At 46.9% G+C, this 18687-nt stretch overlaps 1 protein-coding gene across 4 annotated transcripts in view; it reads right to left on the bottom strand.

Moving 5' to 3' along the window:
• HTT (huntingtin) overlaps window positions 1–18687 on the bottom strand; it is a 107811-nt gene that overhangs the window by 6722 nt on the left and 82402 nt on the right. For all 4 annotated transcript variants that reach the window (XM_087875537.1, XM_087875538.1, XM_087875539.1 and 1 more), the window contains 12 exons: window positions 17517–17704; window positions 15311–15437; window positions 13831–13931; window positions 12572–12726; window positions 10938–11077; window positions 9083–9165; window positions 7943–8073; window positions 5562–5691; window positions 4751–4906; window positions 3907–4097; window positions 2415–2529; window positions 645–858 (listed from right to left, as the gene is read on the bottom strand). In XM_087875537.1, coding sequence (XP_087731663.1) covers window positions 645–858; window positions 2415–2529; window positions 3907–4097; window positions 4751–4906; window positions 5562–5691; window positions 7943–8073; window positions 9083–9165; window positions 10938–11077; window positions 12572–12726; window positions 13831–13931; window positions 15311–15437; window positions 17517–17704 — 1731 coding nt within the window. The remainder of the gene's footprint in view (window positions 1–644; window positions 859–2414; window positions 2530–3906; window positions 4098–4750; window positions 4907–5561; window positions 5692–7942; window positions 8074–9082; window positions 9166–10937; window positions 11078–12571; window positions 12727–13830; window positions 13932–15310; window positions 15438–17516; window positions 17705–18687) is intronic.

Raw genomic sequence — 18687 nt, 5'->3', positions numbered from 1 at the left:
GAGGCTGAGAGTTCGATCCTAGGTAGAGGCTGATATTTCTCTCTCTGGGCACAAGGAGAATATATCTGCTCGGGAAAAAAAACTCCGCATTGGCGACAGGGAAGGGCATCCGGCCAGTAAACACTCGGCTCCATTCAGTTACCCAGACTCCTCTCCGCAAGGGAATATGGGGTCATTAAAAGATGATGATTTGCTTGCTAGGATGGAAGACAATACGAGTAGTCCTCGACTTACAACCGTTCATTTAGTGACCGCTCAAAGTTACAACAATACTGAAAGGAGTGAGTTATGATCGTTTTTTTTTTCACACTTAGGATCACTGCAGTATCTCCAAAGTGATTTGTTCACAATTCAGACGCTTGGCACGTCATCTTTTGCGAGCAAAGTCAAGGGGGATGCCTGATTTTCCTACGAACTGTGTTACTAACAGCCGCAGTGATTCGTTTTAACAACGGCGGCAAGATCGTAAATTGAGACAAAACTCACTCAACAAATGTTTCATTTAGCAACGGAAGTTTAGGGCTCATTTGCTGTCATAAACCGGATACCCATGTTTCTCACTTTTTTTCCTTTCCGAGTCAGTGGATCGTGGCCTAAATAACAAGTTGCTGAGAAGGGCAAGGAAACGACAAAAACCGCTTTACCTGTGTACATGCAGCTCAGCATGAGTCCCAAGGCGGCCATGGCTCTGTGCGGACTGAGGATGTTCACACGGTCCACGCTCAGTTTCACCAGCGCTTCGCAGTCTGGCGGAGAGAGCTGCTCCGAAAGCAGGAGCCTTTCCAGACCTCTGATCACACAGTGATAGATCACCGACGGGGTGGATCCCTCGTTTTCGGATAGCATCACTCCGCACATCTGGAAGAGACGAGAAAATGTCAGATCTGCCATTGCGTCGCGCCGGGCCCAGTTTGCTTTGATAGCAGCCTGTCCTGAAATTGGGGGGGGGGGGGAATAGAGGGACACAGGGATGACCGGAACCAGAGGTGCCAATCAGACACAACGGTTGAACCACCCAAAGACACAGGCGTGGGAACCACATGCGAAGAGGCACCAAACTTCAGAACGGTTACCAAAACTACTCATTTGAACCTCACTTGACGCAAACAGGATGATGAGGGGGAAGGCCTGGCTGAGGGGGAAAAATACTGGGTTTATGTGGGAATCCTCAGATCTGGCTTGTAATCACTTGCCTTTAGTAAAAATAGAGGTAGCCCTTAACTTGCGACTAAAAATTCCTTTTGTTAAGTGAGACATTTGTTAAGTGAGTTTTGTCCCGTTTTACGACCTTTCCTGCCACGGTTGTTAAGTGAATCGCGGCAGTTGATAAGTTAGTAACCCGGTTGTTAAATGAACATCTGCTTCCCCCACTGACTTTGTTGGTCAGAAGGTCGCAAAAGGGGATTGTGTGACCTTGGGACGCAGCAACGGTCCTAAATATGAACCCGTTCCCAAGCCTCCAAATTTTGATCACGTGACCATGGGGATGCGGCAAAGGTCGTAACTTTGAAAAACGGTCGTTAAGTCACAGGGTTCAGTGCCGCTGTAACTCTGAATGGTCAATAAACGAACTGTTGAAAGTCGAGGACTACCTGTAGGCTTTTCACTACGAGTGGAGTCGAGGGTCTTTCTTTCCTAAAGGCCCAAGTTGGGACAGGCCTGACACAAAGAAGGATGGCTGAGCAAAATTTTGAGACTGGCCAATGCAAGGCGTCAGGATCGGCCAAGGCTTTTCACTTCAGCCTTTCCTCGAAGGCCACGTGGGAAACTGTTGTGGTCCGCCAGCAACCTGAGGAGCTGGCAGCGGAGTCGGTCAGTGAAGAGGCTGAGGAAGAACATGGGCCAGTCCTGGAGGCTGGGGAAGGCCTGGATGAGGGCTCTGCGTCGGAGGCAGAGATGGGGCCAGGGCCATCTGGGAGTGATGTGCGGACTCCGGAGCCTCCAGAAGCTGACAGCAGAGAGGTGGAACAGGAGGAGTCTGTTCCTAGTGCACATATGAGAAGAGCTGCCAGAAGGGAGGAGCAGCTAAAGCAAAAAGGACAACTCAGGAGTAAGGCCAGGAGATGATTGGCCCCTCCCATAAGGCTTAAAAGATCAGCAACGGCTCTTGGGCTCTTTGTCGGAAAACAACGTTGATAGATTTGTTTCTTGTCTTGCTGCATTTATTTCTTGTCGGCGTCTTCTGCTTCTGAACTTTTGCCAAGAAAAGCCTTTGGCAGGTTGCCTAATTTGACCAAGGTTGGTGATAAAGCTGAAGAATTGTGCTATGAAGAATTTGTTTTGAATTTGTTCCCTGAGAATGAGTTAATTCTCAGATGTTCTAATAAAGTCTGTTCGTTTCGAACTGTTTGCGTCTGTTAATACCTACTTGGGCCTGGGTCACAACAGAAACTCTCCGGAGGCCTCAACCCTACCTGAATAATTCCGGAAGAGAATTCAGGTCCGACGTCAGCCGGGTAATTTTCGATTAAGTAGAAGGCCACTGCGCACATGACCAAGATGTGTTGCTGGTTGTGGAGGTTCACACAGCTGTTAAAGAGAGACCAAAAAAAATAGGAGTTCAACATACGACAGAGATCAGCATTAAAAACACTCTCTTCTTTCATTTTTCTACTGAAGAAATGCAAAAGAGGACTAAACCATTCCTTAAAAGAAGCAATTACAGGTAGCCCTCGACTTACAACAGTTCATTCAAACTTACAATGGCACTGAAAGACGCGACTTACGACCGATTTTCACACTTACAACCTTTGCAGCATCCTGATGATCATGTGATCAAAATTTGGACGCTTGGTGACTGACTCATATTTGTGACGGTTGCTGTGTCCCGGGGTCTCCTGCTTCCCTTTTGTGACCTCAATGGGGAAGCCCGATTCACTGAACAATCGGGGTTATTAACTTATCGGGCTGCAGGGATTCACTTACCAACTAAGAGTACCACACACGCACCCCCACAGACAGCCCGGAGTTAATAAGCCACACGACAAAACTCTTTGAAGATAAAGCTGGCAGCAACCCAGTGGCTAGCTGCCAGTTCAGACTTTACTCACACAAAACAAAGATTAGACTGCAAGCATTCCGATAAAACAGGCAGCGTTTCAACAATACAAGGATTAATCCAAATACAGTCCGATAAAGCAGGCAAAGTCCAGTAATGCAGAGATCATGGATTATTTCCAGTTTTTGCTTGTCACAAACTGAACCGGCCACCACACCCACATGTGGAGTGTGGTCCAGTGACTCAGCTAATCTCTGGCATGCCTTCCCTTCTGCTGCGCACGCTTCTCCCTGCGCCTCTGCCGAGGATCCAGCCAGCACTTATCTTCTTCGTCGCTGTCCACCTGTGGCTGCGGGGACGTGCTTGGCTCTGAGCCTATCTTTTGGCCTTTGGGGTCCTCCGGAGGCATTGCCAGAGAGGAGGGTCCTGGAGAGGGAGGCCTTGCCAATTCCTCTCCCTCACTCTCAGAGTCTGCATCTGTCGATAGCCGAGGCTCAGGCAACGGAGCCACAACAACTAACAGTAAATAGCCAAGAAGCACTCCCGCCAACATTCACAGGGCCAGCCACTAGAATATAAATTGAGAGCGCTCCTCGCCCTCCTCACACTGATGATGTTACCTAGTTGGGTCATGAAAGGTCTTCAAGAAAACTACCAAGCTCAGAGAGCACCAAGCACCCTTCATTTCAACCCTGAGCTACAAATATTCTCCTTTATCAGGAACTAAAGTTTCTCGGGGCTGTTTTAGCATTTCAATAAAACGCCTCTTCCACCCCTCCAAAATAGATAACCATGTTAGGTTTTGATGCGTGGTTTTTTTTCCCCCTCCACAATTCCGTCCCTCGCGGGCCCCCACCCCACCCGTCGGATGATAAGTTTAGCGAGGAGTTTCTTCTATCAAGACCTACTGGGCTACGCCACGCAGATTGGACAGCAGGTATTCGGTGATGACCGGAATAAGTTGCTTCGCCGTCTCGTCCAGGAGATCGCACTCCAAAATGTACAGGATGCCGTGCAGCGCGCCAATTCGGCTCGGCATGTGCGTGCTGCGGAGCGTCGATTCGAGCAGGCGGCTGACGGGCTCCGCCACCGCTTTATCCTGATGGAACGCAAGGAAGACAAAGGGGGGGGGGTGGTGTCAGTTTGAATTTAGGCCAGGGCCTTTCAGGATTGGGACGGCTTGTAGGCAGGGAGGAAGGGGAGCAGGATGACCAAGAGAGATTAAACAGTGAACTTGAGAGCCAGAGTTCAGGCTATGAGCAAGGACCACCCCCTCCTGATCCGCGAGCATGGAGAGTGGAGAGAAGACGAGAACAGCACAGGCTGACCTGATTACTCGGGAGGAGAGCGCCCCGCCCCTCTTTACAAGGCACACCTGAAGACTGAGACTTAAGGAGATGCTGTGAGGAGGGGGATTTGTCGGCAACAAATGCTGAATTCCTGGAGTGTTGAGTGCCGAAATTTGAACTTTCCTGGATTCCTTGCATTCTTTCGGGATTTCTGGATTAATTGCCTTGCTCCTTTGCTTCCTGGACTCCTCGACTTACCCTGCTGGATTTCTTGCTTTGCAGCCGTGCCGCTCACAGCATTGGGCTGGACTATTTGCAGCCAGAGGCTGCTTGAGGTATGCATGCGTGCATGTCATCACTTTGCTCTGGGACTTGTCAGAAACGTGGGAGCGTTTGGGGCAATTTGGAGCAAAAAAGGGGAGGTTTGAACTGCCAGCTGCCTGTGATTCTCCAAAAATCTTACCATGCCAAGAACAGCTGCTGCTTTGCACATAGCGGGGACCAAATACTGAAGAAGGATCTCGTCTTCCGACGGATGGACTTTCCGCAGTTCAGTTAACGTTGCGTACATCATTTCAAACTGATTTCTCTCCGTAAATAAGTCAGAGACGGCTAAAAGCTGCGAAGATATAAGCCAGAAAACGAATGAAAATAAGCGGGACCTTTAACGTCGTAAATCTTACGTATTAGCATAACAGTTTGGGCAGAAGGAAGCCTGGAAAGGAAATGTTTAAATACAGGTCTTTAATATAGATTTACAAGAAGTTCATTTAGTGACCATTCAAAGTCACTAAACATCACTGGGGGGGGGAAGTGACCGATGAGCCGTTTTCACACTTAATGACCATTGGAGCATGGACACGGGATCAAAATTCAGACACTTGCCTATTGACTCATATTTACGACGGTTTCAGTGTCCCGGGATCACGCGATCCCCTTTTAGTGACTTTCTGACAAGCAAAGTCAATAGGAAAACCAGTTTCACTTAACAACCGGCATACTAGTTAGCAATAGCAGTGTCGGTTTGACTCTGGGGGCTCTGGAATCCGCGCATCACTCCCAGATGGCCCTGGCTCCATTTCTGCCTCCGACGCAGAGCCCTCGTCCGGGCCTTCCCCAGACTCCAGGACTGGCCCATGGCCCTCCCCAGCCTCCTCACTGTTTGACTCCGCTGCCAGCTCTGCAGGCTGCTGGCGGACCACAACACCGAACTCATCTGTACCGTCAACAATTCAAAGCGTGATTTATGAGAACGAAAAGACTGAAAAGCTTACGGATCGGACCACTTCGCTGATCAGGGTAACCGGCGTCTTCTTGTTGGGGCTGGATGGGAGAATCCATTGACTGTATAATTCCAGCAGGAACTGGGAACACGAATGAATGTCTACCCCAGCGCGGTGCTTCCTACAAATCAAGAGAAGTTAAATAAGTTGACAGAAATCCACTGTAAATATTAAGAGTCGTGATGGTGGCGAATATCTGTAACTCGGGTATAGGATGAGGGTGGAAGTTCGTTCTCAGAGCTCGTGGGTTGGTTCCACAAGTGGTATTCAGCCGGTTTGGACCGGTTCACCCGAACCGATAACGGAAATCACAGGTGCCCACACGCCTCAGCTCTGTGTTGTCCTATTTAGGGACATATTTGAGGCCTGGCACAGGTGTGGAAGGCAGACATGTGGGCAAACCAGGTGCACATATGCATGAAGTGAGCGTGCACGCGGGGCGAACGAGTAGCAACATAATGTGCAACCCACCGCTCGCTAGTTCTCGAACGTTTCATTACCACGCTCGGGAATTCTAGGAGTTGAAGTCCACAAGTCATAAAAAGGGCCATAATTCTCCACACCTCTGCTGTCTGGGGTGCCGGAAATCTCTTGTCATGAGCTGCAAGAGCTAGCTCTCTCTCTTCTTTTGTCACTGCTACTGTACAAGCTCATTTGGGGTCATTTCTCCCCCCCCCCCCCGCAGTTTGGGACTGTAGGAAGTGGCTTCAGATCACTTCCTTGTTCCTTAAAAGTGATTGCAACTGGTCCTTCCTGGTCACACACAAACCAGCTTCATTCGTAACAGAATAACAGAGTTGGAAGCAGTGGTGAAATGTAAAATTTGCTACGACCGGTTCTGTGGGCGTGGCGTGGTGGTGGGGGTGGGTAATGTGACTGGGTGGGCGTGGCCAACTTTTTTTAAAAAAAACTTTTAAAAGCATTTTTTCTATAACCTCAAAGAGGTTGCAGAAAAAAATGCTTTTAAAAGCCTCTGACGATCCCAGCTGAGCCGCGCGATCATCAAGAGGCTTTTTTTTTTTTACTTTTAAAAGCATTTTTTCAGCCGAAGAGGTTGCAGAAAAAATGCTTTTAAAAGCCTCTGACGATCCCTGCTGAGCCGCACGATCGTCAGAGGCTTTTTTTTTTTTACTTTTAAAAGCATTTTTTCCGCCGAAGAGGTTGTGGAAAAAATGATTTTAAAAGCCTCTGACGATTCCAGCTGAGCCACGCGATCGTCAGAGGCTTTTTTTTTTTACTTTTAAAAGCATTTTTTCAGCCGAAGAGGTTGTAGAAAAAATGCTTTTAAAAGTTAAAAAAAAAAAGCCTCTGATGATCTCGCGGCTCAACTGGGCATGGGGGGGGAAGGGCAGGGATTTTTGCTACCATGTGCCGCCATGGCTACCGGATCGGGTGATGCGGTCTGAACCGGGAGCATTTCACCCCTGGTTGGAAGGGATCTTGGAGGTCTTCTAGACTAACCCCCTGTTCAAGCAGGAACCACCCTTAGAGGTGGGTTGGACTGACAGTGAATCCAATTGTTACCCAGCTGGCTTTCAGGCCTAAGGTGGGACTAGAACTCACTGTCTCCCAGTGACAGGGATCCAAAGACACCCAGTCAACATTTATGCCTAAGGCGGACTAGAACTTACCATCCCCTAGTTGGCGAACCTTTTTGGCACTGAGTGCCAAAACGGGAACACATGTGGGGGGCACCGCCAGAAACCGGAAGAGCAATTCCCCAGTGCGCATGTGCGCTGGTCACCTGGTCTTCCAGTTTCTAGCACACATGTGTGCATGAAGACCAGCTGGCCAGAAACTCAGGTTCCTCGCACATGCATGCGTGCCATAAGAAAAGCTATAGGCAGTCCTCGACCTACGACCGCAACTTCAGTGAGACAGCTGTTAACGTGAATTTTGCCCCGTTTTACGACTTTTCTCACCACCCGTTAACTTTGCTGGTCAGACGGTCGCAAAAGGGGATCCCGTTAACTCTCCGGGATATCGCAACTGTCGTAAATGTGAGCCAGTTGCCAAGCCTCTAAAGGTTCTTTTTTCCCCAAGAGGCAACTGGACTTTTCTGATTTTTCTTCGAGGGCATTTCGCTTCCTCATCCAAGAAGCTTCTTCCGCTCTGACCTGGAAGACTGAGAATCGTGGGGATGCTAAAAGGTCTTAAGTGTGAAAAACGGCCATAAGTCACTTTTTTTCAGAGTGGTTGTAACTTCGAACGGTCCCTAAACGAAGTGTTGTAAGTCAAGGACTCCCTGTATTGACTAATTAAGATACGGGAATTTCACCTCGGATCAGAAAGCTTCGAAGTTATTCTCAACCGAAACTGCCGGATGGGCCCACGCAGAGAGATAAAATGAATTTTTTTAAAAAGAGACACACCTGGAATTGATGGGGGAGGAAGGGGGCGAGGAAAGGGCAGGCATGTCGCTCTCATCATCTTCGTCTTCGCCCCATTCTTCTTCCCGCAACGGGGTAATGCTATTTCCCAGCCACACAGAATGGATGGAGACCTGCAGGCAAAAAAAAATTACCGTATTTTTCGGAGTATAAGACGCACTTTTCCCCCCCTAAAAGAGGGTGAAAATTTGGGTGCGTCTTATACACCGAATGTAGCCCCCACCCACCTGCCAGCCCCCACCCTTTGGCCTCTGCCTCCCAGCAATTTACCTCCTTGCAGCAAGCAGCAAACAGCCCGTTTCAGCTTCAGCACAACCTGAACAGCACAAGCAGCTGATTGTCAGTTGGATCAGCCTCCCGACCATCAGCTGTTTCAGGCTGCAGGGATTGCCATTGCCTATTGCAGCGGGGGCCTCCGCTGTTTGCTGCAAGGAGGCAAATTGCTGGGAGGCAGAGGCAGATTTTCACTCCCTTGTTTTCCTCCCCCAAAAAAGGTAGGTGCGTCTTATAGTCCGGAGCGTCTTATACTCCGAAAAATACGGTAAAAATAAAGAAAAAAAAAGAATGAAAATAATTCTTGAGCTCCTTAAAGGCGTACATCAACGTAACAAAACATCACCCTCAATTACAGCATAGTAATGACGACACCAAAATGCCGTTTATGGGTAGTTCTCGACGTACGACCAAAAACCGAGGCTCAAAATTTTCGGTGGGCACAAGCGTTTAAAATCAATTTCGCGACCCTTTCTTGCCACCGTTGTTAAGCGAGTCGCTGAAGTTGTTAAGTCACCCGGCTGTCAAGGGAATCTGGCTTTCCCCATCGACTTTGCTTGTCGGAAGGTTGCAAACGGGGATCGTGTGAGACATTCCCCCCCCCTCCCTGGGACGTTGCGAACGTCGTAATATAGGAGTCGGTTGCAAAACGTCCGAATATAAATCATGTGATCACGGGGGATGCTGCAATGGTCGTAAGTGTGAAAAATGGCCAGAGGTTCCTTTGGTTCAGTGCCGCTGTAACCTCGAACGGTCGCTAAACGAACAGCTTGCACGTCGAGGACTGCCTGCGTTTTAGGGATCCGAAAATGACTCTGTTTTCTTTACTTAACAGACATTTCAACAAACCTGTCCTAGTTTGTAGGTCATATTCCCCATTTCACGCTCCGTATTGATCTGAAGCAGCAGCTTCTCGTGGCTGATGAGGGAACCTGAAATGAAAAGAAGAAACGTAATCGGGATGGCCAGTTTCCATTTATTCATCTGTTGGACTGATAAAGGAACCGAAAGGGGGTGAAACCCCACAGATCTCCAGTTGTTCTGCCCCAGCTACGGATCCCAAAGAACACAGCACACACAGTCTGTACAAAACTTAATTTACTAAAATAACTCAGTCTTTTTCAAAACAAAGACTGTTAATAAACTTTCTTAACAGCCTACAAGAAACCAAAGATAAAGTAATCACAATCTTACTAGGGTTGGCCGAGAGCCCAGAAGCAATTTGCAGAGAATCCAGACGCGAAGGAGAGTGAACTGAAGTTGTTCCCTACAAATTGCTTCAGTCGGCGTTCCTCCTTAAATAGGCTACGGGAGTGGCCAATTAGCCCCAAGCCTTACTCTCGAGGAGACCTCCTCCTGAGGAGCCACTCCTGCCTTTTGGCAGCTCTGCGCGCCCGTGCATCGAGAAGAGGCTCCTCCTCTTCCTCCTCTTCACTTATAGGAGCTTCTGGAGGTTCTGAAGGCCCTGGCTGAATCCCCGCCTCTGGCACCACATCTTCTCCAGCCTCCTCATTGTCTGACTCGAGTGCCAGCTGCACAGGCTGCTGGCACAGCACCACACCAGCCTCCTCGCTGTCTGAATCAGCTACAATCTGCACAGGCCGCTGACAGGCCACAACACCAGTCCCTGATCTGGAGGATGGCTTGGCCTGCAAGAAGAAACTGAGGAGGGGGATTCTCTCCTCTCGTCTGTTCCTGGAGGGGAGGAGGGGATGTCAGGCCCCCATCGAAGCATGAATCTGCGGGGGAAGACGAGCCTGAACTGGAGCAGATGGAGGTGGAGGGGGCGGCTTTGTTGGCTCCGGAGGAATGTGGGGAGGAGCAGGCCAAGTCAGGCCAGGGCCTTTCAGGATTAGAACAGCTTGTAGGCAGGGAGAACCAAGAGAGGCTAAGGAGTGAACATGAGAGACAGAGCAAAGGCGATGAGCAAGAACCACCCCCTCCTGATCCCAGAGCACGGAGAGTGGAGAGAAGGCGGGAACAGTGCAGGTTGACCCAACTACTCAGGAGGAGAGTGCCCCACCCCTCTTCACAAGGCACACCTGGGGACTGAGACTTAAGGAGACGCTGTGGGGAGGGGCATTTGTCAGGAACAAATGCTGAATTCCTGGAGTGTTGAGTGCCGACGTTTGAACTTTCCTAAATTCCTTGCATTCTTTCTTGATTTCTGGATTACTTGCCTTGCTCCTTGGATTCCTGGACTCCTTGATTTGCTCTACTGGATTTCTTGCTTTGCAGCCATGGTGCTCACAGCGTTGGGCTGGACTATTCACAGCCCAGAGGCTGCTTGAGGTGTGAATGCGTGCCTGTCATCACTTTGCTCTGGGACTTGCCAGAAACGTGGGAGCGTTTGGGGCAATTTGGAGCAATAAAGGGGCGGTTTGTACTGCCAGCTGCCTTTGTTGCCTCTGTGCCGTGCTCCGGGTCATCACCCAGGGATTCACTGAACAACTGTGGCAAGAACTCACTTAACAAATGTCACACTTAACGACAGAATTTTTTTGGGGGCTCAATTGTGGTCGTAAGTCGAGTAAGTTGTCCCCAATTAAAAATGCAGAATTAGCCATGAGCTTTTAAACGTTGAGCGAGACTTGATTTCTCTTCCCAAATCCAAGCATGCCTAGCGTGGGGCATCTCTCTCTGTGTTTCTGCATGTAGTGCAATGATTGTTGAGATACTGACAAATATATAAATCATCGTTTACCTGTGGTAGAGGGGGCCAGGGATGGAACAGGGTCCCACATCTGATATACATGGTGGCAAGCAACGTTGTCTCTCTTAGAGGCCATTTCTTGGATTTCTTGCTCGACAATTCCTCGGATAATGTTCAATTTTCTCCCGAACCTGATATTCAGCGGAAAAAAAATGCATTGTTGAATAATAATATTGTCCATTCAGCGAGGCGTTTTAAAACAGATTCCTTTTTTTCCCCCCTTCTGAAAGCACGTGACATTTACAACTGAAATGGGCTACGAGGAGTCCTCAACTTACGACAGTTCACTGTAGGGACCCTTGAAAGTTAACTCAAGATTTAAAGCACAACAGTTCTTCAAAAGAGAGAGAGAGAGAGAGAGCGAGAGAGAGAGAGAGAGAGAGAAAATAAAGGAAGAAAACGGCTTTTGATCCTTCTGAATCACTTGTTGGGATTAGAAGGGATTTGTCCATGGTTGACCTCCCGCTACTTAAAGTCACCACAATGTAAAAAAGATGTGGAGACTGTAGAAAGAGTGCAGAGAAGAGCAACAAAGATGATTAGGGGACTGGAGGCTAAAACATATGAAGAACGGTTGCAGGAACTGGGCATGGCTAGTCTAGTGGAGAAGGACTAGGGGAGACATGATAGCAGTCTTCCAATATCTCAGGGGCTGCCAGAAAGAAGACGGAGTCAAGCTATTTTCTTCTACTCTATATTCTTCATTCATCTACTCTACTCTTATTCTTCATTCCTCTACTCTACTCTACATTCCTCTATTCTACTCTATTCTTCATTCCTGTACTCCTCTTCATTCCTCTATTCTTCATTCCTCTACTCTACATTCCTCTACTCTACTCTATTCTTCATTCCTCTATTCTACTCTATTCTTCATTCCTCTACTCTACTCTACTCTACATTCCTCTATTCTACTCTACTCTACATTCCTCTATTCTACTCTATTCTTCATTCATCTACTCTACTCTTCATTCCTCTACTCTACCCTATTCTTCATTCCTCTACTCTACTCTTCATTCCTCTACTCTACTCTATTCTTCATTCTTCTACTCTATTCTATTCTTCATTACTCTACTCTATTCTTCATTCCTCTACTCTACTCCATTCTTCATTCCTCTACTCTACTCTACATTCCTCTATTCTACTCTACTCTACATTCCTCTATTCTACTCTATTCTTCATTCCTCTACTCTACTCTTCATTCCTCTACTCTACCCTGTTCTTCATTCCTCTACTCTATTCTTCATTCCTGTACTCTATTCTATTCTTCATTCCTCTACTCTACCCTATTCTTCATTCCTCTACTCTACTCTTCATTCCTCTATTCTACTCTATTCTTCATTACTCTACTCTACTCTACTCTACTCTACTCTACTCTACTCTACTCTACTCTACTCTACTCTACTCTTTCCATTCTGTTCTGCCACTGGGAAGTCTGTGCCTGACTCCCGGGTCTTGTCCTGGAGGTTTCTCTTGGTTCTGGTTTTTGACACTTGCCTGAAACCACCAGAAGGCTTGCACATTATGCTATCACATAACCAAGGAGGCTATAGGTTGCGTTCCCCTAATCCAGGCATAGCGAGGGATCAAGGAAGCAAAAGCCCCCCCCCGCCCTCCCCCCGCTATACCTGGTGTCAAGAGCTTTCAAGGTTTTGTTTCGAGGCTGCTGCTCCAAACAGCTGACGGCTGGATTGCCGGCCAGAGGGATGGTCATGGCGCTCAGCACCAAGGAGGTGATTGCCTGAACAGCCAGAACATTGATCTGGGTCCTTTCCATGTCTTCCTGGAAACAAAACAAAACAAAAAAAAAAGGATACAGGTGTCAAACTAATTTAGGTGGGAGTGGGGGTTAATAGGGGGTGGGGTGGGAAGGAAACTTTTGAAAAGAATCAGATGTTTAGGCCTATCTAGGAAAAAGATGCATTTCTACAGAGAGGAAGAAAGAGAGAGAGAGAGACAGACAGACAGACACAGCGAGAGAGACACACACACAGAGAGAGACAGAGACAGAGAGAGACAGAGAAACAGTGCGAAACACAGAGAGAAACAGAGACAGAGACAGAGACACACAGAGAGAGAAACAGAGAACAGAGAGACAGAGACAGAGAGAGACAGAGACAGAGAGACACACAGAGAGAGAAAGACAGAGACAGAGAGAGACACACAGAGAAACAGAGACAGAGAGAGAGAGAGAGAGAACAGAGAGACAGTGAGAGAAAGAGACAGAGAGAGAGAGAGAACAGAGAGGCAGAGAGAGACAGAGAGACAGTGAGAAACACAGAGAGAAACAGAGACAGAGACACACAGAGAGAGAAACAGAGAACAGAGAGACAGACAGAGACAGAGAGACAGACAGACAGAGAAACAGACAGACAGAGAGACACACACAGAGAGAAAGACAGAGACAGAGAGAGACACACAGAGAAACAGAGACAGACAGAGAGAGAGAGAACAGAGAGACAGTGAGAGATACAGAGACAGACAGAGACAGACAGAGAGAGAGACAAAGACAGAGACAGACAGAGAGAGAGAGAGACAGAGAGACACACAGAGAGAGAAAGACAGAGACAGAGAGAGACACAGAGAGAAACAGAGAGAGAGACAGAGACAGAGACAGAGAGAACAGAGAGACAATGAGAGAGACAGAGACAGAGAGAGACAGACAGAGACAGACAGAGAAACAGACAGAGACAGAGAGACACACAGAGAGAGAAAGACAGAGAGAGAGAGAGAGAGAGAACAGAGACAGAGACAGAGAGAGACAGACAGAGAGAGAGAGAGAGAGAGAGACAGTGAAAGACACAGAGACAGTGAGAGACAGAGACAGAGAGAGACAGAGAGAGCGCCACCAAGGCCAGAGGGCACCAAAGACCCCTGCTTATTTTACCTCTTGCTGGTTTTCCTCCTGATCCATGACGATCGGCTGGGTCACAAGAACTCCCAGGAGGCTGGCCCAGGTTTCCTCAAACTGCATGCGGTTTGTCCACCCTAAAGGTGAAAACCACAGGCTGGCCGTGAGATGGGCGGCTTTAGAAATACGACGCATCAATAAATATTTGGCCTTCCAGAATCCAGAGCCTCTTAGGCTTCTTTATTTAAAACCGGAGGGGACGGCAAAATAATGAGAAACAAATATCACGAGGATCTTTACAGATGCTCTGTGGACCCATGGCTGACTCTCTTCAACTCTGAATCAAGAGGAGATGTGAACTGACCCCCTGGACCGGACAGAATAGGGCAGCGGAGGCGCAGTGGTTAGAATGCAGTATAGCAGGCCAACTCTGCCTACTGCCAGGAGTTCGATCCTGATCAGCTCAAGATTGGCCTCAGCCTTCCATCCTTCCGAGGTGGGTAAAATGAGGACCCAGATTGTTGGGGGCAAGAGGCTGACTCTGTAAACCACTTAGAGAGGGCTGTAAAAAGCACTGTGAAGCGGTATATAAGTTTAAGTGCTATTCTCTCTCTCTCCTCTTCTTCTCTCCTTCCTTCCTTCCTTCCTTCCTTCCTTCCTTCCTTCCTCTCTCCCTCCCTCCCTGCACAGTAGTTAGAATGCATTATGGCAGGCTAATTCTGGCTGACGGCTGACTGCCAGCAGCCTTGCCATCCTTCCGAGGTCATTAAAATGAGGACCCAGATTGTTGGGGGCCATAGGCTGACTTTGTAAACTGCTTTAGAGAGAGCTGTAAAGCATTTGTGAAGCGGTATGTAACTCTAAGGGCTACTGCTATTTTCCTTCCTTCCTTCCTTCCTTCCTTCCTTCCTTCCTTCCTTCCTTCCTTCCTTCCTTCCTTCCTTCCTTTCCTTTCCTTTCCTTTCCTTTCCTTCCTTCCTTCCTTCCTTCCTTCCTTCCTTCCTTCCTTCCCTCCCTCCCTCCCTCCCTCCTTCTTGGCTGCCTAAATTTGGCAGTTTGAATCTCACCAGGCTCAAGGTCGACTCAGCCTTCCATCTTTCCAAGGTGGGTAAAATGAGGACCCGGATTGTGGGGGCAATAAGCTGACTTTGTATAAAAAAGAACACCGCTTTGGGGGGGGGGAAAGCCCTACTAAGCAGGTATATACAAAAAGTATGAAGGTTATTGCTTAACGCATTGTAAGCCGCCCTGAATCTCTGGAGAAGGGCAGCATATATAAATCGAATCAATAAATAAATAGATATAACTCTAAGGGCTATTGCTGTTGCTATCTTTATGTCCCTGTTCTCAGGGACATAAAGCTCTTCAAACCTACAACAGCTGCTTAGGGTGGCAGAGAATTGCAGGCAAATTCACTCAGAACTAAAACTTTTTAACGGGGATTTTAAAATGTTAACCTGTACCAAAAGCCTTCAGCTTTTCATGCCTGAAACTCATTTCCGGTCTCCGGACTTACCCAATGTGTTAATTCGGTAGATAAATTCTTTGAAGACTTCTCTCTCTTGGAGAAATTCCACCGGGATTTCTGGAAACGTCGTGCCGAATTCACCCGTCGGCTTCGGGGACCAGCCCAATTTCCAGACCTATCACGACATAGAAGGGTGAAGAAATGGTTACTGTATTTTTCGGAGTATAAGATGCACCTTTTTCCCCCAAAAAAGAGGGTGAAAATCTGGAGGCGTTTTATACTCCAAATGTAGCCCCAACCAGCTTCTCAAACGGAGGTTTCAGAGGCTGAAAAAAGCATCAGAAACAAAGCTTCAGAAAAGAAGCCTCCAAACAGAACTTCAGAAAAAAAGCCTCCAAATAGAGCTTCAGAAAAGAAGCCTCCAAAACAGAGCTTCGGAAAAAAGCCTCCAAACAGAGCTTCAGAAAAAAAGCCTCCAAACAGAGCTTCAGAAAGGAAGCCTCCGAACAGAGCTTCAGAAAAAAGCCTCCAAACAGAGCTTCAGAAAAAAAGCCTCCAAATAGAGCTTCAGAAAAGAAGCCTCCAAACAGAGCTTCAAAAAAAAGCCTCCAAACAGAGCTTCAGAAAAAAAGCCTCCAAACAGAGCTTCAGAAAGGAAGCCTCCAAACAGAGCTTCAGAAAAAAGCCTCCAAACAGAACTTCAGAAAAAAAGCCTCCAAATAGAGCTTCAGAAAAGAAGCCTCCAAACAGAGCTTCAAAAAAAGCCTCCAAACAGAGCTTCAGAAAAAAAGCCTCCAAACAGAGCTTCAGAAAGGAAGCCTCCAAACAGAGCTTCAGAAAAAAGCCTCCAAACAGAGCTTCAGAAAGGAAGCCTCCAAACAGAGCTTCAGAAAAAAGCCTCCAAACAGAGCTTCAGAAAAGAAGCCCCCAAACAGAGCTTCAGAAAAAAAGCCTCCAAATAGAGCTTCAGAAAAGAAGCCTCCAAACAGAGCTTCAAAAAAAGCCTCCAAACAGAGCTTCAGAAAAAAAGCCTCCAAACAGAGCTTCAAAAAAAAGCCTCCAAACAGAGCTTCAGAAAAAAAGCCTCCAAACAGAGCTTCAGAAAGGAAGCCTCCAAACAGAGCTTCAGAAAAAAGCCTCCAAACAGAACTTCAGAAAAAAAGCCTCCAAATAGAGCTTCAGAAAAGAAGCCTCCAAACAGAGCTTCAAAAAAAAGCCTCCAAACAGAGCTTCAGAAAAAAAGCCTCCAAACAGAGCTTCAGAAAGGAAGCCTCCAAACAGAGCTTCAGAAAAAAGCCTCCAAACAGAGCTTCAGAAAGGAAGCCTCCAAACAGAGCTTCAGAAAAAAGCCTCCAAACAGAGCTTCAGAAAGGAAGCCTCCAAACAGAACTTCAGAAAAAAAGCCTCCAAATAGAGCTTCAGAAAAGAAGCCTCCAAACAGAGCTTCAAAAAAAAGCCTCCAAACAGAGCTTCAGAAAAAAAGCCTCCAAACAGAGCTTCAGAAAGGAAGCCTCCAAACAGAGCTTCAGAAAAAAGCCTCCAAACAGAGCTTCAGAAAAGAAGCCTCCAAACAGAGCTTCAGAAAAAAGCCTCCAAACAGAGCTTCAGAAAAGAAGCCCCCAAACAGAGCTTCAGAGGCTTTTTTTCTGAAGCTCTGTTTTGGAGGCTTTCAGAGGCAGGAAAAAAAATGCAAAAAAAAAAAAAAAAAAGCAAGGCACAGAGCTCACAACCAAGGAACCTGCTGCTAAAATTCACCTCTGGGAACAGCTGATTGGGGTTATTCCGGGAGGCCGATCCACCCGCCAATCAGCTTTTTTCTTATTTTCCTCCCCAAAAACTAAGGTGCCTCTTATACTCCGAAAAATACAGTAAGTCGTCCTTGAATTACAACAATTCACTTTAGTGCCCATTCAAAGTTACAGCATCACTGAAAAAAATACCACAATTGTGTACCACCTGCAAGAAAAGTGGTAAATTGGAGCAAAACTCACTTAATGAATGTCTCACTTAGCCATATAAATTTGGGGCTCCATTGTCATATGTCGAGGACTACCTGTGTACTAATACTAGCGATTTGGAAGCTGTGCTTTTGGGGGCACTTTGTTCCTGAATAAAGACAGATCATTAAAAAGAAGCACGTGCTTGCAATAATAAATATAGGTATCTCAAAATATAAATGCTGTGGCTTCATTCCTTCGAAAACAAGAAAGAACTAAGCAGGAAAACTTCTTCCGCTTCCCAGTTCAGTACATACCAGGAGGGGAACCCGGGCGTAGCTGTTGACTAATGGCAGCCGAGACAGGCTGATGATGATGTTCCTCAGAACGGGGGTCAGAAATGCGGGGATGGGGCTGTTCTTCTTGTGCCCCAGAGCCAAGACAGACTGCAGGCATTCTACCAACTCGGCTACCACTTCACAAGTTGCCGTAATGGACTCAGAATCTTAAGTGGACAATAAAGCAAACATTTATTATAATAAATTAAGTGGAAGTTAAGAACTGGGAGTATCCATCCATCCATCCATCCATCTATCCACCCAGTCGCTTATCTTGTCCATGCATCCATCCATGCATCCATCCATGCATCCAGTCTATCATGTATCTTATCTTTATGCATGCATGCATCCATCCATTCATGAATCTATCCATCATGTCTATCATGCATCCTATCTTATCCATGCATCCATGCATCCATTCATGCATCTATCCATGTCTATCATATATCTTATCTTTATGCATGCATGCATGCATCCAGTCTATCCTGTATCCTATCTTATCCATGCATTCATTCATCCTGTCTATCCTGTATCATATCTTATCCATGCATCCGTTCATTCATTCATCCATCTACCCATCTATCATGTCTATCATCTATCCTATCCTGTCCGTCTGCCCATCATCCATCCATCCAGTTTGATATTATTTTATTTGTTTTATTTATTATTTAAATTTGTATACCGCCCTTTTCCCGAAGGACTCAGGGCGGTGCACAGCCAAAATTAAAATACATACAATACAAAATTTAAAATAATTTAAAAGCAGAATTAAATCGAATTGGCTTCCCAAAATATTAAAACCCATTACCCTTAAAATAACCCATTAAAATTTTAAGACAGCCATTTAATATCATATATTAAATGCATTAATATATCTTTGAGGCGTGTACGTTTTCCGATTTCCCAAGGATATCCACCAAAGGGAAACTGAAGCTGGAGAAGACATGATGGGGGAAACATCATTTCTCAACCTTTCTCTTACAGCCTCAACTCCAGCTACCATCTGGCTAAAAATCACCTCCTCCTAGTAAATCTTACGCTGAAGTCTTCAGAGCAATTCCCTCCACGTAAACCTAAAGTGAAATTCACATCTAACTCTTAAGTTGCAACACATTTGCAGCCACCATTAGATCCAATACAACTCTAAGCT

The sequence above is a fragment of the Pantherophis guttatus genome, chromosome 8 (genome assembly GCF_059756535.1).
Source record: "Pantherophis guttatus breed Tessera chromosome 8, ASM5975653v1, whole genome shotgun sequence".
NCBI lineage: Eukaryota > Metazoa > Chordata > Lepidosauria > Squamata > Colubridae > Pantherophis > Pantherophis guttatus.
Note: the sequence above shows the minus strand (reverse complement) of the source record. Positions and strands in the feature narration are given on the sequence as shown.